Source organism: Syngnathoides biaculeatus, chromosome 11 (assembly GCF_019802595.1).
Source record: "Syngnathoides biaculeatus isolate LvHL_M chromosome 11, ASM1980259v1, whole genome shotgun sequence".
Lineage (NCBI taxonomy): Eukaryota > Metazoa > Chordata > Actinopteri > Syngnathiformes > Syngnathidae > Syngnathoides > Syngnathoides biaculeatus.
In genome coordinates this window covers 28,708,964-28,731,032 of record NC_084650.1, presented here as the reverse complement: position 1 = coordinate 28,731,032, position 22,069 = coordinate 28,708,964, and the positions used below count along the sequence as shown (strand labels likewise).

At 40.5% G+C, this 22,069-nt stretch overlaps 1 protein-coding gene across 1 annotated transcript in view; it reads right to left on the bottom strand.

Annotated features, from left to right (window-relative positions):
- Positions 1-22,069, bottom strand: part of glra4a (glycine receptor, alpha 4a) — a 52,509-nt gene that overhangs the window by 17,011 nt on the left and 13,429 nt on the right. The window contains exons 2-7 of the mRNA XM_061834847.1: positions 12,928-13,055; positions 11,395-11,462; positions 9,055-9,278; positions 5,926-6,008; positions 790-927; positions 495-709 (exon numbers count right to left, since the gene is read on the bottom strand). Coding sequence (XP_061690831.1) covers positions 495-709; positions 790-927; positions 5,926-6,008; positions 9,055-9,278; positions 11,395-11,462; positions 12,928-13,055 — 856 coding nt within the window. The remainder of the gene's footprint in view (positions 1-494; positions 710-789; positions 928-5,925; positions 6,009-9,054; positions 9,279-11,394; positions 11,463-12,927; positions 13,056-22,069) is intronic.

Genomic DNA, 22,069 nt, shown 5'->3' with positions numbered 1-22,069 from the left:
CAGACGTGGTGTTGAAAATGAGATGTCGTCAAACGCCAGTTTGAGGTCTGACTTCAATCTTTTGAAAAGGATCTGCCAACAATTAATAATTGTGTTACGAACTTGTTGAGCTAAAAACACCATCCGATGCCGCATAAGTGTATGATTATATTGTAATTGGAGGATAGATTATTTTGTCTCAAAAATAATTCCACAGACAGCAGAAACTGCAAAAATAACGGCCAAATACATCACAAGCTCCAAAATTTAAATAGCACAAAAATGGTATAATGTGGGGAAAAACACTTTTACAAGGCTTTCAAACCAATCTCCCAAGACTTGAACCCATGGAGCGTTTAAAGCCTCAACTCCTAAAATGTATTTAATTACAAATAAAAACATAGGCAAAAAAAAAGATGGTTTGTAATTGCATTTTTTTTGGAGCCAGATCAGGAGTTAATCCCCCCCCTCCCACTTTGCCCCCCACTGTATCCATTTTTAGCCCTCAGACTCACCTTTGGCAGGGAGGCCCGTGAGCCAGAGCTCTGCGTGGTCATGGTGAGGACAGTGGTGATGCCCAGGCCCACCCTGGCGGGGGCGGCATCCATGTTGATCCAGAAGGACACCCACGAGAGGATAACAATTAGGAGCGAAGGGATGTACATCTGGATTAAATAGTAGCCCATTTGACGCTCCAGGTGGAACTTCACCTCGATGCAGGTGAATTTACCTGCATTGCACACCACGGGTATCACATAACTGCTGTACTGACTGTACTGCACAGTTGAAATAATCAGAGGATATCCTTACCTGTGTTGTAATATTTAGTGCAGTAGCCCAAATCCATCTCGTCTTTAAGCACAAACTGAGGCAGCGTGAGGTCGTCGGCCACTTGGACGGGATTCTCGGAGAGCCACTCGAAGATCAGGTCGTTCATGGTGTAGCCGACTGTGGGTAGGAAAGGGAAAGGCAGGGTAGACTAGATGAAATAGTGAAGGTACAGTTAACAGTGTAATTGACCTTTTGCCATTTATACAATAGAATGATTGACAGATTTGTTCAGCTAGTACAGATTTCAATAAGGAAACTAATGAGTAAAGCGTGGCAAGATCCACTGCTTCAGCACAACACTTGAAATAAACGCTAAATTAATAGGAAATATCTGGAATTGATCCAAGAAAGGTATTGCCTATAGATGGCACAAGGTGGTGGCAAAGGACTATTTTCTCACAGACAAGGCTGAGCCAGACTACAATTATAACATTGTTCTTGGGCTCCAAGATGCCACAAGATGATGCCAAAGCAATGTTTGGTATTAGACATGGCTTTGCCCTGAGCACAAACATGAATGAATATTTTTCACCAAATTACAGAGGACGGGCTCCCCCAAAAGTTATATGAATGTGACTCGACATTTTCAGAATCATCTTTTGGAGGGGTTGAAAACACCCACAAAAATAGACGAAATCTGTGAAGTAGCAAACAAGTATTTATCGTTTTATTCATATGCTTCATCCATGTACTGTCATACCAGCATAAAGTATCTACATGAGAGGTGGAGGTATTTTTATCTTCCTGGGGTCACCATTTTGGGGAATACTTAGCTTGTTTTAGAATGTTATGAAACATGACCACATTTGTTCTATAAAGCAATTGAAAGAGCACTAATAACTGTTTCCTATATCCTTACAACCTGTTGTAAATTACAATTCTATCTAACTAGTGACGGTACGGTACAGGTCAATTTTGACAACGATGTTTACTTTGCCAACAGGCGTGGAGTTGTGTAACTGAAGACAATCATACCTCGAAAAAGGAAGGTTGTGCTTTACCTTCTTCTGTTAAGTGTGAAATGATTAAAAATTTTGGATGTTCACTATCATTTTATTCTCTTTCCTAACGGCTCACACTTATTATTTTGTGAGACTGCAGTAACATTCTGTGTGGAAAAATAATTACAGCAAAATCCCATGAAACATCTCTTAAGCAGCACTATAAATGGTACACGACCAATGGAAACTTGATGTAAATAAAAAGGATCGAGAATTCCCTTTAGTTGACGCTTTGGCATTTATGGAACAATGTGACTGGTACAATACTGATCACGTCTGTTAAACTGACGTTTAAAATAAAATAAGTCATAGTAGACTGCAAACAAATGAGTTTAGCTTTTGGAACATAAACATGGAGGTGCACAACACAGTGGCACGATCACATCAAACACTAATCCTTTTAGGCCGTCTCAGCAAAAAATCATATCATATTTAGAGCTTCCCGGGCAACTGGTTTACCACACAAGGCGAGTCTGCACACTTCATCTGAGGCGTCTTTGTAGGCCCTGCTGCTTTGGTTAGCAACAGAGTTCAAATGGATTCAGCAGTTCACTATAATCCTTTTTGTGTCTATAAACTAACACATCTTCACTAACTGTTTTTTCGGATTTTTGGAAAAGTATTCTATTTGGGGGGGGGGTTATTTGTTTTTAGTGAATGATGTGTTTCTTTTGGTGAAGTTTTTTTTGTGAAGCTCCTTTTTTTTCAAATCACCATGTTCCTGAGTGTAGTCATTTATGAAACGTGTAGCAATGTCACTCAACCACAGCACTTTCTCTTTGAACTCCATCCAAAATCTCAGCTTTACAGAAACCACATTGCTTTACAGGCTGTGACCTCTACCATGGCACGGACACACGTTTTCATTAAGTTTGACGATCCCACTCTCTAATATTCTAATCCCTTCATTTCTTCATTTGCTTTCCTAATCATTGTCTTTAATTTTTTAAGCTTGTTAGGGTTAGTCTGTTTAGAGGCCCCATAGCTCAGTGGTTAAAGCGCTGGTTTGGTAAACCAAGGGTTGTGTGTTCATATCCCACTGGGGCCTCCACTCCCTGAGAAGGGTTGTGTCAGGAAGGGCATCCAGCGTAAAAATTGTGCCAAACATATGTATGTGTTCATCTGAGATGACGTGCTGTGGTGACCCTGAAAGGGACAAGCCGAAAGAAACACACACAGGGTTAGTCTGTTTAATTTTTTCGTCTATTTTGACAAATCAGATGCAGAGAGGAATGGGAACTGAAGATTGATGAGCTGACCTCCGCCAAGGCGCCTGTCACAGTAAAGGTCATACGGAACAGCGCTAAAAATGTCGCCAACTTATGGTTATGGGGTAGACCCATGAGAAGCAACTCATCTTGTGTTACTGTAAATGAAGATTGTGCGTGGAGCAATTTAGTGGAAAACACATCTGTGTTGATGAAAAGATGTTTTCTAAACCTTTTGAAACGTCTTGTTAAGTACGGGTCCAATTACAGAGTTAAGAGCAGGCGCTCTGTTTTGGACGAGCTATGCGCTTGTTTCTCTCCACTGCCTGATTATACAGTAGACATATTAAAAATGCATTCCACATGCAACAACAAGGCAGAATTCCGAACAGATTTGATTAACACTGATGTCTACCCAGACCCATAAGGCCTCACATAAATTATTCAAGTTGTTCTAGCCTCGCCAATAGAACCTGCCTGGAAAAACAACTCCACTAAAATCCACTTTATCTTGTTCATGAGGGGAATTCTCCATCATTCACCTCCTGTAAAATGTGAAGGGTAAGGCAGGACAATGAGATAATCAATGATATTTTTTTTCTTCTCTCCCCCTCTGCAACTGAGAGGCACTGAGACGTAATTGACGTTGCGTTCAAAGTGCAATAAAAATGCTGTCTAGAGTGATGAGAATACAGGACATGAAAAAAATGTCAGAGCAGCTCTTCTTTTTTTAATTTCAAAACATCACTTTAATAATAAACCTCACGTGGGCTTGCGTTTAGTGTAGAAAGCAGATTTGTGAGCATTAATGGCTCTATGTAAGCGGTGCTATTATACAGTATTTGCTCTTTATATATGATGTTTGTGATGTGTCACAATAAGGTGTTCTTTTATTTTCCACCCTCCAACAGCAAAGAGAGAAAAAAACAGCCTATTTGGCAACCCCCTCACACACCCCAAATAAATGCCCGTTGTTACTGTTCACCCCTTCTATTTCATGTTGCCATGGTGACAGAAGTAGCACTAAAATCTCAAACACCCTCTCGATGCTCGGCTCTAGCCAAGATGATCGGCCCCCTTGGGTGGTGCACTGGTGCTTGTCAACACGGTTTCACCCATTGTGGGTTCAACTAAATGAGCGGAAACAGTAATTTATTTGTTGATTTGAATGCATAGGACACCTTCAAAAGCCAAACTTATGGGTTTTTCAAATTAGAAGCCATTGATTGATTTTTGTTTTAGTATTTTTGCTTTGTATTGAGAAGAAAAATTCAAGTTATGAGTGAGCTTCAGGTATGCTGCCCCTTGAGAGAAGTGGCGAAAAAAATCTGATGCACTATTTATGGAATTTATTTACAACGAGCATAGAACAGGCACGAACAGTGAAATCTCTGGTGAACCCGATTGTAAATACCAGTTTATTTCTTTTTCTATATTTATATTTTAGAATAAAGAGCTGTTTTTCATTAGCACATTTCAGCTCATTTCAATAGGGAACATTTATTTGATATATGAGTAAACTGGGTCACGGAACTCAATAAACTTGAAAGACAAAGTACCACTACACTGAATATACACGGTCCAATGAAACAGCTGACTGTCCTTTGAGTGACATTGAGTCTATGAGATAGAAATGTTGTAAATTCAAGAAATAAATGCCAATAAAAACATGAACAAATGGTTGCTGTCTTCAGCGCACAGAAAAAAAGCCTCACACTTAAACTATAAATCCATTGTAGCTCTGGCATACTAGTTTAAAAAAAATGTTTAAATGATGCATGGGAAAAGTTTTTACTTTTTATATTTTAGCACAGTAAGTTGTCATGTAATGTAACTCAAAAAATAAGTCATACAAGTAAATAACAGTGAAGCTAAAACGAAAACAAATATGTAGCAAACATGGCCTGAGATCGATCTTAAAAAAAAAAAAGATCGAATTTCATTTGCATTTTCCCGTCATTGACATTACTCACAGCATGTGCAAAAAAAAAAAAAAATAACCTAAAAGATACTTCATTTAGTCTTTTGTCCGCGTTCTAAATTCTAATTGAATATTTATTGCGCAAATGTTTTGTTAACATTTTCAATCATTTTGATGCATTCACAGAAGATGACAATTTTAAAATGATTGCATTGGTGTTGCTTTAAATGTGCGTCAATTTGCACAATCATTAATTGCCTTGTCATTACCACTGAAGGATGAAGCAGCATCCTATTCTATATTTTTTATTAGCCGACATTCTGCACCAAATATAATGGAGTTTTTTTTTTTTATGACGTATTTCAAATGAATCATATTGTCTCCAGCACAAAGAGGGTGTGACTAGCTCGGGAGGAAACGATACCTATTGTTTGTGCGCCATCAGATAAGCACACACGGGTACGGATAGCAGCATCCACCTTGAATTGTTTCTTGTGTGTGCGTGTTCACCGAGTACCTTTTGAACTTGGGATAAAGGGACGATGGGTCACTGCCAGGCACTTGGACCGGGGGCCATCTTTCATAACAGCCACATAGAAATTAATACGGTATTATTAAAACGGCAGAAAGTGGCTCCACGAGGGCAGATCCCATCTGTTCCGAGGGCTCGTTATTTCTCCTTATTGGCTTTATCAGTGAAACAGAAAATAGAGTTTGAAAGTGGTTCACGAGACCTAATGCGACGGAGATGCTTTTCCTTGCATCGCAAAACATGCAGAAATAGCCAAGACGCAAGGGATGCAATTAGGAAAAGAACAACGAGACCTCCATAAATACATGATGAATATAACATCAATAACAAAATACATTGACTCTGCAGTGGAGCTAGTGTATCACCAATCTCTTCTAATTAGACTTTTTAAGAGAAAAATCCAGAGAAAAGGGTGAAGGTGGCGAGAGGCAGACAAGAAAAAAAAAGACTCACAGCTCTCAAGCTGCATGGTGCACGTCTGAATGTCCATGGGGAAATTCTTCAAGTCCATGGGGCAGGACAGGATGAGAGTCAGCCTGAGATAGAGAAGCAGATTGAAAGGCAGGCGAAAGAGCTGCAAAAGGGGAGACAGCGAAGGGCACCAAAGGAACTCACAAATAAGACGTAAAGATGGGAAATGATCAACTGCGGCGCACTCAATATGCAAACAGACCTTTATATCGTACAAAGTAACTACCACTGAGCTGAACTGAAAATGAAGATGAAAAGGTAAAAAAGTTGCAATGCCAAATATGCCCCCAATTAGCTTTATTTTTCGATGTACTTCCAAAACAATCTGAAGGAATTCATCGGAACCTGTGTGTGAGGAGGTTAAATAGAGTGCATTGTGTACATAGCTAGAGAGTACAGTATGTCTGGTTAGAGTCTCAGATGTACCGTGTCAGGGAAATCCGCAAAGATTGTCATCGAGGCCATTGGATTTTTGTTTGTTAACTTACTCCATGAATGCATTTCAAACCGACTAATACAGTAAAGCTAGGTCTCCTCGAGGAAAACTATGTTGTGAGAAGTACAGTGACCTCTATATGGGTGAGACCAACCAGCTTGATGAGCACCTTCTTCAGGTCCAGAGGCAGCAAATTATTTGCATCCTTAAAGGGACATTTCTTTGAGGACAACATTCATTCACAGTTTGGAAAGGGAGGACTGTCAAACTTGAAAAGCTGTCTCCGAACAGAGGAGAAAGTTTGAGGCATCAACTATCGCTTGCTTATAACAAATATTTTCTCATTCCATGTGAATAGTGGCCCTCATGAGCTCTTTTGACACATGGCTGGTAAATAACCTGTTGGTATGCACGACAGCCATGCTGGGCAACAACAACACCCGACTGCGACCGCTCCCATGGGACACACCCATCAGTGGAATTAATAAGGTGGCTTCAAACGCAAAATTTAGAACTGAAGAAGCTGTTTAGGTTCAATCTGAGCCATCTTCAAGAAACAAGAACATTCTAGCCTCCATTCAACCTTTTGAATTCCACAATAAACTTGTTTGTTTTTAATCAAAACCGAAAACTGTGAAAAAAAAAATCACATATGATTGCACAGTGCACCTCCACTTATTTGTAGTGGCATCAATATGCCGGGAATGCTGGGAGGAAAGGCAGCAATTTGGGAGCATGCCTAGTGCAAAGTTATTACCTGCCAGGGTGCACTGACCAGAGGCAAGTCTATTGCCACTACTAGTAAAATGTTCAAGGGCTGCCATTTGACAGAATGTCTCTGACTCCACGAGAAAAGATTTTATAACCTGACATTGTTACCTGGCATCTATTTAGAGCAGGTCAATTCTTTGATTTATCTCTTATTAGAAATCCCTCCAATTCCCATAACACCCAAAGGGCACAGAGCAGGGGTCAGCAACCTTTAACACTCACAGAGCCATTTCGACCCCGTTTCCACGGAAAAGACAACACTGGGAGCCTCAAACGCTTTTTGACATCTGAAATGAAGATGTTAGCCTATGTACAGTGTTCCCGCATTATTTGCAGGGTTACGTTCCTTACACCCCCACGAATAACAAAAAGTCGCGAATAATGCATGCACTATTAGTATGGTATGTCCCATATTTTTGCAACCATAAGATGTACTTAAAAGTCTTGAATATTCTCCAAAATGGACAATATGTCTTACGTACACGATTGTTGAACAAATTGCGCAATGAAGTACACTGTTAGCATGCATGCCTACACATGTTTAGCGTAGTGTGCATGTAAGCTCCCATATGACGGCGCACATGAGACTGTGAGGAAAATTGCATTTCACATTTATAAGCAGAAGAATATTACATTGGCCCACATGCTACCTCTGTGGGCAGATAATGAGTGACGATGTTGTACACAGTCACGGAATCACATCAAAACTAAAATTTTCACACAGCAGAAAATCAGAAAACAACAAAGAAAAGAATGACTCACAAAATAATTGAGTCAAAATGTGCTCTTTAAATGCTATTTTCATCCTACCAGCACGTATTGGGGCGCTCCCAGCGTGCTTTGCGGCACTAAGGACCTCCATAGTGTAGATAAAATACTTTGTTCGGATATTTTGCAGTTTTGAAGTGCTGAAACTATCTTCTGTCTGATTTGTGTTTTGTCTTTTGCTGTAAACTGGCTCTTATCTCTTTTTGTTTTTTTCATTTCCTCTAGGGGGTGTGGAATGACCAAGGAGGTGGTCAGGCATAAGCGCTTCGTGCGCAGCTGGCCTCCTATTTTCGCCGTTTGTGTTAGAGGCTGACATTTTCCCACTGGGACCCATGGGTGGTGAGAGTGAATTTCACTATGAATCACAGGGTTGGGCAGCAGTCGGAGTGAAAATCACTGTGAGTGTAGAGAAGCGGAAACCATACCTTGCATCCACACCAGGTGATTTTTGACATATCATTGAAAACAGAGCTGAGTGGAATATGAATAAAAATGTGAAGGGGATAGGAGTGGGTTCTTTGAATTTTGATTCGGGATTGAGAGGTAATGGGATCAATCTGTGTGGTAGTGGGAGGGAGGGGCTTTCAAAATCCCCATTTCAGTCTCAACTTAGTATCACACCTTGTTCTAATTTTACTTTGTATTCCTCTGAGTAGGATTTGTCAGTGTTTTCATGAGTTTTGATGTCTCCCCAGTGAGGCTTCTTGCTTTTTCTGACCAGCATCGTGAGCCTCATGTTTCTCTAGTTTTCACCTTTTGTTGTGGGGCTTTTGTTTCCTTAGGTCTTACACCCTAGTTTTCCGTGAGTCCTTCTCCTACCCGTTTGGTTGTGGTTTTTGCTCCCCAGTTATGAATTTCGCTTTTTATATTAAACTTTGAGTTACTTACAAAACCAATATCCCCGTGTACTCATTTCTTTCATCCATCTGTTTGATGGTTAACGGTGGTAAGAACTCAAATTCGTATCTCAGGAGTACACTTTTTAGTCTATCGATTCCTACCCTCGCACAGTCGTAAAGTCAGAATTACAGTAACAGTATGAAAAACACAGCTTGACGATAAATATAAAGCCATCGCATGAAACATAGTTAATACCATAGTCAGTCAGCATCCCTGAAAAAAGAAAATGTCTTTACCTGATGCTGTACAAAACGCTGCCATCTTGGAAAATTCTCAGAAGCTTGTTGTCGGTGGTGACCTCGTGGAAGTTGGCGCCCTTCTCGTTGGCAAAAAACAAATCAGGCTTCCAGATGGAGTCCAACATGGACGGATCCAGATCCAGTGAGTCGTCTGGATATTCGCTGTATGCCAGACGGGGGTCATTCCATTTCTGGCGGAGAAACACATTGAGCCTGTAGTCCTGTTGGGGGGGAAGAGTGGTTAGAATAGCATGATTTTTCAAATACATACCTGGTTACACTTAGTGGCCTGATGCACCGTCTGGTAAGAGGAACTAAACCCCCATGATTGTTCACAAACAGATGCTAAAGGTTTTAATACCAAGTCCCTATTTAAGCTTTGTTGTTAACGAAAACAGTAGCACTTGCACAAGCATGAAAACAGTCTCTCAGATGAATTGAATTATGGGGTTTCAACAACATGTTCCCTGCACAGTGTTATGTAGAGACAGTGAGTCCATAATTTTTTGACAAACAGCTGCTTGACGATTTTTCATTTCTGTCCCCTTGTCTTCGCCAGCTTGCTTAATGCCGTACAGGTCAACGTAGAATCCAATGAAAACTTAGGCAGGGTCGAGTTTCATGTACATGAAACAGTTTAAATCCCCAATATTTCACCATCGGTGCACAACAAAATAAGCTTATCCATTGGAAGATTTCTTTTTCTTTAGCAAACACAATAGAATACTTGTTGACCTTGTCAGACGCAAAACCGCAAGACTTTCCTCACACAGCGTGCTTATGTCTTACATCTGTCAACTCATCCAAGGCGAGGAAAAAGTACGGCGGTGCATTTATGTCCTTCACTTGTGTTTCCTCCACTCGATGTGCCATCATGACGGTACGATTGTGAACAGGTCTTGCTGACAGAAGCATGTATTTTATTCTTTTGATTATGTTATATTTATCCCAAAAAATGTCAAAAAGTTTTTGGGCCACATCTGCTTTCCATTCCTGCCTATTGCCAAAGGACCTGCAAAGCTAGACAGATCCAGTCTCGTTGTTGGGTCCATACATAGAGTTGCTGATGACTAGCTTGAATCCTGAATAGTAGTACTTGGCATATCTTCTTCCTGCTGTCCTCCGCTGGATACTTCAATGCAAATTTAGCATGGCGTGTGTTGATGTGCCCCTTTATATTTGACCATTTTATCTATTGGATTTCAATAGTGCAGAAATGCATGTTAATCAGCTTTATTTCTTGTCACCATTTTTATTCGTCAAAAGCGACATGACTATTTGATAAAAAAAAGTCTGACCCTATTGTATCCGGATGGACAGCTGCCATTTTCTCCAGCCACCCACATTATGGTAGAAAATGGCCGGCTAGATTAATATGAATTAGAATATTTTAGATTTTGAACATCATTTTTTACCACTGTGATTTCTTTAATGTTTAATTTGAAATGCCATTTGAGTTATTTATCGTGTTAAGAAGATTTAAGGTATTTGTGTGCCAGATGCAGTCCTCACAACAGCCATGTGGCTCACGAGCCATTGGTTCCCCACCCCTGCTCTAAATTATCCGTATGTGTGAATTTGAATGTGAAATGGTTCTTCAATGATTGGGCGACCAATTCAAGTATGGCCACCCGCCTTAAGTCAGATGAGATAGGGTCCAGCTCACTCCTCGTGAGGGTAACCGGTATAGAAAACGGATGGATGGACTAGTGCAAAAGTGCATTCAAATGAACGCTTAACTCCATCTGCAGTATGGAAATATGGTAGTCAAGATTGATGATTGAGGTGAGGCATCTGCACAGAATTTTTTTCCACAATTTTTAAAACTTTTTATTTTTTTTTTGGTTCAACATTGCTTTGCATCTCTTTCCAGATAAAAAGCTTTGCCACTGTGTGCAATGATATCATTGGCACTGTTGGTATGTCTTCACAGGGAGTCCAGGCCCTCCAGTAAGACATGTGGAAACAGTTCCCGACTCTCCTGTGCTGACCTAGCTGCTAGAGCAATGTGGATGTCAGCCTCATGGGCAGCCATTTTACCATGCAGCCCTTTGCCCTCACCCCCATACATTTTCTCAGAGTTTCATTTTAATTGCAGACTTGACACTTCATTATGCGCGCTCCAACGATGCGTCGGTCTTGGAACGTTGCACTGTATGTGCCATGAAGCACAGAAATGAGGCAACAGGCTCGAACTGTTTGAACGCATGCAGGCGTTTTTATCATTTTGAAGATGCAACCAAAAAAAACAATGGGGGTCCGTAATCCCAAATGAATTCCAGCAAGATTTAATGAGACAGCAGCAAGTTTCCGTAACAAAATGCAGGATCTGCTTACCATGGTGGTTTCTGTGATGGAGCCAAAGCTGTTGATGAAAATATTGCAGGTGACATTCACGGGTGGGCCTAAAAGAGAAAGTACAGATTTTGAGATTCAGAAATTGCATCTGTAGCATTCATATTCAGGTACAGATCATAATGGTCTAAAACTGGAACAAAACAAACTCTACACAATTTTCAACTAATGCCTGGTGGAATTATCTTAAAAATGTTTTTCTCCCCACAAAAATCTAATATTTTTCCCCAAACTTCACTGACTGGAAATGCAAATGACAATGACATTATTCAAAACATATTTAGTTTTTTTTCCCCCTCTTCTGGGATTTGGTTTCCTGGTACCAAAAAGCTTTAACGGTCGCAGAAGTAATATCTTTTTTTTTCTTCAATGATAAGGTGAAAATAAGTTCCTTTTGAGAACACAAGTACGGTGTGTAAATTAATGAATATTTTTTAGAAAATATTTTCTACAATTTAGCATCATAAAATCATCTGGGATAGTCTTCACCACGCCCGTGGCCTAAGTGAGGAAAAGCAGTGCAGAGAATAAATTCTAATAAATAAAACATGGAAAGTCTTGGTTCCAAACATGACTATGACTAAGATATCAATAAGTATTAGTTTAGTGATTCAAATGATTGGCAAATCCTAGAAACCAAAAAATTTGTGTAAAATAGTTTTGAGTTTGTAAAGTCAATGGCAGACTGCTATTTTTTTTCCCAACACACCCCTTTCAACAAATTGCCCAATTACAGAGCCTTATTAAGAGTGTGTATATCATGAATGCTGGGTCTTGTTTTTTTTTTTTTTTTGAGAATCTACTGCACCTACTGGTAAATTATTTGACAACAATAAAGAATATACTGAAAATGTGGATAAATCTAGTCACATTGGACTGCTATTATTTTGAACACTACTGTATATGAGATTTAGCTTTTTGTTTGACTTTTTGCTTCACTTCTTTGAATTGAATGGCCTGTTTCCATCGTGATAGCATGTCAAACTTAGGGATCAATTGCAGTGAGAAGCACGACCCGTCCTTTCAAAAAAAGATGGTGTAGTGGTTAGCATGTCTAAAGCACAGGATCTGTGTTGGAATCTCATCTTGCAGAAGAAGGTCCTTTGTGTGGTTTGCTTGCTTACCCAGTGCTTGTGTGGCTTTTCTTCATGTACTCCTTCCGCATTTCAAAAACATGCAAGAGCCCAAATTTTTCCTAGATGGGAATGACTGTTCGTTTAGTTTCTCTGCGATTCACAACCGAATACTCAAGAGTCAAAATGAGGACGAACACTACAGAAAATGGATGGATTATTATCCCAAATCAGTTTTTTGTTTTGTGCTGGCTTGTTAAAATTGAAATCAGTGTTCAAGCCTTCAAAAATCGCACGTGTGATTGTGGTCCAATTTCTGGTGCTTACATCACACATTTGCTCTGCTTTGTTTCCTCATGTCTGGGCAGTGGACTGGGATTATTATTATTTTTTTTTTTCCTGGAGACTTCCTGGCATGTCTGTCCTTGGCTCATTTGCTTACCTTTGAAGTTGGGTCTGATGCGGGCATCGTATCCCGATGTTCTTCCCATGAGCTTGTCCAGGAAGTCGGAAGGCGACAGCTGTGGTGCCCTGACGGGGGGCTTTATCTCCTCTTTACAGGAGCTCAGTCTGATGGGTTGATGGAACAAAGACAAAGAGGAGGGGATGGGGTGTTAATTGAGATAATGTAAATTGGCGCTACGATGACTTGTGTTCTGCTTCATCCCAAAAATGTTTTACGGGCTGATGTTCTTGTGCATCAATCTTGCTGTATGCACCAGGAGCTGAAAATGTCTTCTTTTAAAGTTTAAAGCACACTATTGTCCAAAATGGCTGACTATATTTAGAAATTGAGATCTTTAAGAATGTGGGCTCAATCAATTAATTAAAAGTAGCGTCTTAGCATCCGAAGTTGAACTAAAAGACCAACCAAAATGTCTTACTAAGTTACATGATGCAAAATGACAGCACATCTCCACAGTTTAAATTTGCATGTATAATATATAAAATAGTTCATTAACACTGAATAATACTTCAATTCACTGAATAATACTTCAATTCATTCACATGTTTATAATGTGTAAAGGAGATTTAATTTAATAGCCATCTGGGATAAGCTCCAGCGCTCCCCTTGACCCTTGTGGGGATAAGTGGCTTGGATAATGGATGAACCAAATAATTATTTAATCAAATACATACTTCTAATGAAAAAAATATATTTTTATTAACTGTTTTTTGTCTCTTTGTGCCCTGCGATTGTCTGGCAATCAGTTGCCTGATGATAACTGGAATTGGCTCCAGCACCCCGCAACCCTTGTGAGGATAATGTCTCATAAAATGGACGAAATGTATTAAAACTCATTAAAAAATGAACAGGTATATTTTTAATTATTTAACTTATGAGAAACAGCCAAATCAATGCAACAAATGTTACAGGACATTTGATAATCTCAATACTCTCTCGGCCAGATTAAAGAACAAAGGGTGCTGTAACAAACCCGCAGACCATACATTTCCCACCCCTGATATATGGCATAAACTCGTTTGTTTCTTTGTTTTTTTGTTTGTTTTTTTTGTAAGTTTCTTTGTGACAGCACCACATAATGATACCAGTGACGATCACCGTAGAGCGAGGAAAGGAAATCGCCACAATGTGGGCTTTTTATTACAATATGAAAAATACTGTACACATACCACACAGCAAACAATTCCCTGTTTCCTCTATATTTTATGTGTCATCTTCAAAGGGTGAATACTCGAAGTGAGGATTTTATTCATCTACTAAGTAAATTTAGTTACGAATTTCGTCATGAAAGTCACTGTACATTAAAAGATCCATCCATAGTGCTTTTCCTCTCATGGGCTGTGGGCTTGCTGGAGGCTATCGCAGCTCCTTTTTGACAAGCGGCGGGTCCTGTACTGGTTGCCGCAAAACCGCAGGCCACAAAATAGACAAACTATGATTCACACTTACATTTATGAATATCCGCAATTTAGTCTTCAATTACCCTACTGTTTCATGTAATATGCGAGGGACACACAGCAAGGCCAGAGCCCAGAGTTGAACCTTCGACTTTAGAACTAAGAAGCATATATGCTAATCAAGTTTCCACCATGCCGCCCACATTGTAACATTGCCTGGAATGAATTAATTCACTCAACATCATTTCCCACAGGAAAACTTGAAATTTTGCGAGTTCACCAGTATCTCAGAACAAGTGCAGTTCCACTGTAATGAATGATAGGTTGGAGTTATAATGCAACACAATATGAAGACACGTCATCTCAGTGGTGTACGGCAAAGTTTAAATTGTCTTTTGGATGGCCTCCTCTTGTTGTTTTGGTGACAGATTGACCACGCAATCGCGGCACAGTAAATGTCACGGTGGGGAAAATGGGAGGCTGGCATGGTGTGCGTACTGCAAGGGATGGAAGAACAGCAATGAGGAAGGGGAGGCCATAATTATAAAGGAGGAGAGTAACAATACGAAAGGCTTTGGCACAATTTGATTTCTTAGCTGGAAGATACATCCATACTGTTCATGATGTAAAAGTACATTTGTTTTAATCCCCTCTTGAGTAATATTGGGCTCCGTCCATGTTGTGTCTTCTTCAGCGCTCTTCACACATGCTGAAAAAAAACCTTTTCCCTCCCTCTCAACGTCAGCAAAGGCTTGGTAATTGTTTCTATCTTGAACAATTATCGTGTGGTGAGGGATTTGATAAGAGTGACTTTTGAGTGCTCTGCTCAGAAAAATATTGGGCCAGTCAATGAAATTTGTAAACCTTTTCAATATTTACAAATGCAAATCTTTTAGCATGTAGTCACATGACACTGTGATTGTGTTATTTTATGAAACGGAACTGAACATGATTATGGAACAATTACAGAACAAAACAAACCTAACTGAGCCATTTCAACTCATACATTTGACAAGTCAAGTTGTTTAGTAATGCAGACAACATGATTGGGATGCTACTGTTTAACACACACACCACTGTCAGAGTTTTACGAAATACATTTGCAAATACCAACTTAGCAGGCTTATACACACACACGCACACCCACACAATATGAACAGGAGCAATCCAAGTAAAGAGCAACATCTAGCTTTTTCTATAACTAAATGACTCAAAATAAAAGGAGCACCTCAAATCCCTGACCCCCATGGGCCCTCCCACAGGTGGTGAGCCCATGAGAAGGGGGACCCATATTACCAATTAACGAATGTATTTGGGATGTGTGAGGAAACTGGAGTGCCCAGAGAAAACCCACAGGCACGGGGAGAACATGCAAACTCCACACAGGTGGGCCGGGATTTGGACCCTGGTCCTCAGAACTGTGACGCCAAACGCTCTATAGCTGCTCCACCATGCCGCCAGAAGGGGTACACTGTACAAAGATATAATAATTTTCTTTCTTTCTTTCTTTCTTTCTTTCTTTCTTTCTTTCTTTCTTTCTTTCTTTCTTTCTTTCTCTTTCTTTCATTGTTTCTTTCTTTCTTTTAAAATAATTTAAACCTCATTCTTTTTAAACTTAAAACGTTGCTCATGCCTTAGTTCCCCACTCAATGTGAAGGGCCCAAACACTGAAATGGATTTATATACCAAATTGCTGCAATTAAAAAGTGTGAGTGCTGGTGTTCTTACCATTAAATAACATTTGGATGCTCCACAGAACCACAGAAAACATGGCATGTTTGTCAATAAGTGGACTGTTTTGGTAAGTGTACTTAATATAAAGAGAGGAAACAGGTGTGAAATAAAGGACTGTGGGTATTTGCTTGGCTGTTGGCTCCATTGATTAACTGCAACAGTACCCATGCATTTGGGTGACAGAAATTCTCCACGCTTTGCTTTTTAGGCACAGGTTTATACAGATTTATAAATATACTGTAGGTAAGTATACACACAAGTAACGCACGCCAATCAACTGTACCAACCTACATTCTTGAAGTATATTTTTCATGATCATGAAGTGGAAAGACTATCTCTCGAAAGAGTGATGCATGACTTCTGGACAAACGGGAGCCGCTGGCAGTGATTTAGATGTCTGGAACCAGTCAATGAAAATGACAGCTGTAGTAAAACGATAGCAATTTAAGTTGAAAGAATAGAAAGCAGGAAAAAATTGTGGGCGGATGAAGCACTTGCAGCAGTGGCACAGGGCATAATCTCTATGGATGAAATAGTGTTTACTATATTTGTAGTTCTCCTTCTGTGAATCAATTCCTTGTGTGTTTTTGACATACTTGGCAATAAAAATGATTTGGACTGTTCTCGTTGGCAATTTTGATCGTTTTGTTTTGTTGCGGAACCTAATTAGTTCAGGCTGGAGCCAACTGAAAATGATGAAAGTATCTCCTGCCAAAGTTTATTAAGATGTCTCTATGCAAAACCCAGAGTTTTATGATTTCGATCAATCTGCGCTAACTCTGAGTAAATTGCAACTCTGTGCCAGGCATACTAATTCATATGTGAAGGGTATGTGTCAGTCTTGTGGGAGCTTGACATCTGCTCCGAAGAAGTGATGTTTCTGAACTCCATATTCAGAAGGGTGCAACACTCGCCAAGACTGATGACAAATTTATGACCTTTATTCCACTATGTCTTATTCCTTACTTTGAACGTTGAGGCTTTTGCAGCGTGGCCTCATCTGTTTTTGCTTCCTTTTTTCGGTACATTTGATACATTTGTGTGAAAAACAATATCCGTTTCCCGGTGATTTAATGCTGCCACTAAACACTGCATAGTTACAATTGATCCAAACAAGACCACGTCTCGAGTCCCTAATTGCTATGCCAGAATCTAACGAAGGAATGAAGAGTTGCATTTGGAAATTCTTCTCATCATTGAGAATGCACTGATTGCTACCAGGTAAGAATGAGGCTAAGTTTGTGTTTGAATGTAGGTACTGTAAATGGCTTGCAGAATCACAGGACTCAAAATGACTAAATTAGACACTATGGATAAAAGTTTTTGTGGCCCTTAAACCAGGGGGAAGGCTTCCACTCTTCTGGGAAAATATTCAGGGAGGAAGTAAGGGGCCAAGGCCAAAAGTTGATTGATTGATTCCTGCAGAAGTGTCTCACAACTTTTTACAGCCGGTTAGCTAGTGGAGATGGCATATGAACCCAAAACTATCAGCATGATTTCTGATTGACAGGAGGAAGAAAGTATACAGTGCGTTTATCCATGGTTGACCTCACATTGGTTCCAAGACCACAACTGATCTGATTGTAGGGACATCATGTAGCTGTGACTTCATACTTGACTGAGTTCTGTAACTTTTAAAATGTGTTGTGAGTGGAGTAATTTGTAATCAACTCACACAAACCTGGATTCATAGCTTGAATTAGGTCAATAGCTAGGTTATTGCAATGAAAATGCAGCCAGTTACAGGCCTCATGACATTTGAACCAAAGCACTCTGAACTACATGCCATCAAACGTCCATTAGAACTAAAGATAGGGTGAGAAATATCTGTACTTGGCGGTTTAGCATTCACCCGTTAGCAATCTGTGTGATACACTTGTAGTCAGGCCAACAGGAGATGAATCTTGAAATGAGCTCCTCAGACAGAGTGATCCTCCAGATGTCTCAACAAGCCTCTCTGTATTCAGACCACATTTCACGACAGTCCAACATCTGATATCAACGCCGACTGCCTCCTGTCCATCAGAGCCTAACAGAGATTGTAAGATTTCTAAAAAGAAAAAAAAAAAAGGGGAAGTAGGAAGTTGGATGAAAGTGAAGGACGGCTTTCATGTACAGGCTGCGGAGCTTGAGACAAATCGCCACTGTATTGTCAAATGGCTGACTGCTCCTTACCACCAAGAGCTTTCAGTTTATCGAGTTCTAGGAAGAACAGGAAAACTTTATAATAATGGACCATATTTGGTCTTGTGCCACACCTCAAAATCCCGTCATACAAAACTTCTACTCTAGATCAATCTCATTTGACCCAAGCCTACATCTTCTCTGCTCGCAACCGCACATTCAGCAAATTCTCGAAGAAACTGAGCATCGCTGCCGTCCGCCCACATATATATATCAGTGCTTCTTGCTGATATGAATCTCGTATGCACACAGTTGTAGTCGGAAGATGCAGTTCAAAGCAAGATATCGCTATCATTACTTTGCCTGAATTTAAATTGCACTCAGAAGCTCAAACCTCAACCAATGTTAACTCAGTTTAATATACTATTTGTCTTTGATGTGCTGGTACTGAAGCCTGGACACATCCACAAGAGAACTTCCCCTTGTGGATTTTCCGGACATGAAGGGACCGTTTTCACATGTTCCTGCGATGCATCCACCCCACCACGTTTCTTCCCCCTCTCCCAGCCCCCTACATCATTTTCTCATTTTAAGGCCTCTGGGAAATCTCTCTTGTTGGCTGAAGAGAAGTAGATTACACTCACTGTATAGTGAACATGTAATTAGAATCAGTAGACTTCTTGACTGTGATGATTAATGCCCTCTTTGTGCAGCAACATCGATGTGGATAGGACTATCCGCTTCCATCGGTCTCAGCTTGCATCAAATCCTATGACAGCATGTGTGCTCTTCCCCCATTCCAACAAACCAATTTCCAGCTGTCACAATCGTGTACTTCGATTAGACACATGCTAAGATTAAGCTACTTATGGGATAGTGTTTTCCCTTCTTAATAAGGCATTGCCCATCGGTTGGTCTGCCGCTGCCCTAACCTTCCATTAACCGCTAGCAGTTGTTGCTTATGAAGAGAGTAAGGTTAGACTCTAGATGGGGTTGTAGTTTTGCCCATGGAGCTGGCGGTAACAATTCAGGTAAGGTTGCAAGCTTGAGAGGCCAAAGGGCCAAAGGGTGACTCTGTGAGCAATTTGCTTTTGTTGTGTTCCACATGCGCCTTTAACCAAAAATAGAGCCACTTGGGCTCTTTACAGTGATGTTAGGTTTCAGCCTTGAGGGCAGGACAGTTGTCACGTGGTTACGCCACAACAAAAAAGTCCTTGAAAGAGTCTGTATTTTTTAATGTATACTGCCACAGACCAAAAACATCGCCATATTCACATCCCCTCACTTTGACATCCCTCCTTTTATGTCTGCATGAATTTCCAAGAGCCAAGATCAGAACGTGTTCAGGACCTTGGTCAAGGTGGAAGTTAACCCAATAGATGCATGGATTTTTTTTTGTAATTAAAAAAAACACAATACCTGGAGAAAACCCATGATGTCATGAGAGAACTCAAAGAAGTCGGGCTTTCAGAGTGGTGCACGATTGAATCAAAATGAGGATTTTGCTCTCTTATAGTTGCCCACTGAGATTACAATGATACAGTTCACTTTTGAGATGAGAGGTGAGATCATGTTTATAAACCCAACCTTAACCTGTCATTTGTGAGCAAAACCGAAAACCGCCTGTGGCTGTCTACGTGTCAGTGTGATTCACTGGTCGGAGAGGATAAGCAGTATACTAGAAAGTGGATGGATGGATGCTTTATGCCCAGGAGGAAATTGAGTCACACAGACGACAGTTGATGCATTCCACATGACCCCCTTCTTTAACCTTGACTCTGAAGTTGGAGAAAAGATGCTCGCTGGAGATGACATCATCATCACGGACTGGTTTACAAGAAGGCAGTCTAACAACATAGTTGAGTATTATCTAGCGAATGTGGGAGATCGACATCCATTTTCTGTCCTAAGTGAAAATGTGTGTGCTACTATTCTGGTAAATCCAGAGACCTGATCCGTGTTCCAATAAAAATAGATTGAAGGGCTCTATTGTTCCATGTTGAAAAGAAATACATGTAAAAATACATCACTAGCCCATCTTGTTTTGCTACAGACGATATATTGCAGGAGACAATACAATCACACAAAATCAATGGAAGTAAGGAAAAACATTCGCTCCCTGGCGACAGCGATCATTGATTCGGCACTGCTAAACACAAGAAGGCCTTATTTCAGATATCCCCTGGAAAGAAACATCAACATATTGTACATCTTTTCCAATAGCTATTAAGGTTAGCAGCCACACGAAACAACACAAATATCCAGGCGAATAACTTTAAATGAAAGATAATGTGAGATTGTAAAATCCAAATTGGGTCTTTAGTTGCACAAAGGAATTGAAGTTTTTTTGGGGAAGATGGGGCAGCAAAGGGAAGAACTAGTTAGCAGATTTGCCTCACAGTTCTGAGGGTTCAAATCCAGCCTTGCGTGTGTGCAGTGTGCATGTTCTCCTTGTGTCTGCATGGGTCAGGCGAGTTTGGGATTGAACCCAGGACCACAGAACTATGAGGCCAACGCTTTCCAGCTGATCCACCGCGCCGCCGTAGGCTAATTAAAGAGTCTAAATTATCCATAGGTATGAATGTGTGTGCGAATGGGTGTTTAAATGTGCCCTGCGACCAGTTCAGGGTGTAGCCCGGCTCTAGCCTAGATTCACCAGGGATTCGAACTAGGTCCCCACCACCCTCGTGAGGATAAGTAGTCCAGAAAATGAATGGATGGATAGATTTTGGAGATGCTTGCAGGTGTTCATCTAACCCTAACCCTAACCCTGCAGGTTTCTGTTTTCACAGCACAATAATTGTTTAATCATAATTTTACAGCTTGGTGGTGAGTAGTCCGTATCCTTGTCTGAGTGCATATCGGTGTCATGTCCCCAACCCACAATGCCTACGAATGAATGTGGTTGGATGTTTGGAGGGGCCGTAGGTGCAGAATGGCAACCTGCCCCCAGGGCAGCTATGGCAGCACAAGTACTGTACAGTGAATGAATAATGCGTGGAATTATAACACATCTTTGATTTCCTTGCAAGGTTTCTGATAAATAACAACTGAAAAAGAATACCGATTTTCAGTCATTTACAGTCTAAGAATGCTACTTGTAAAAACAACATTATTAATGCAATCTTACCACATCTGTTGTAGTTCAACTTAGAGAAAATACTCATAAGTGCATCTGGACACCAAGACAGAAACTAAGCTGGGGGACTCGGAAAGGTTGAAGGAAATGACTGTCCAGAAAATCCCCAAAATGCATTTGATTTCAGCAGTGCATTTTTTAAACACTGCTGTATAGCTAAAATTGTCACTTCTGATGTCGTGGTTGAGACATCTGTGAACTTTCCACTGAGGCAGTTCAAAAGAGAAGTCCTGCAAAGGCTCGCTTTAGTTTGGGGCCGATATCGTTCTCAAGAGCCTCTTGAGGGGCCGGACACGCATTATGTCTTGCAGTTTTTCTGGAAAACAAAAGGCTGAGCCTGTTCAGGGGAGAGAAAACAAAAAAAGGCAAGATGAGCAAGGTGAAAGCACAGTCTTGTTTGACAGTGTTGCACTTTTTGGCTTTCGCCATGTGAGGTGGATTCAATTACACTGGAGTGATTTCAATCCAGTTCTTGCTTGAAGTGGAATATCTTTTTATACAATTTGTCTCCCAAATCTCATACACTTAATCTTCCTCGGGAAGCAACACCAAATCCAAACTTCAAGACATCCTTACACCTCGATACAGCATCTTTGCAAAACTCCGTGTATTTCTGTCCCAAGAACCAAAGGCCTGTTTGTCCACTGCAACCCCCCACCCCCATTTTTGTATAATTACACTTTAATACTGTGCCGCACCTGTCAAGGACAACCAGTCATCTCAC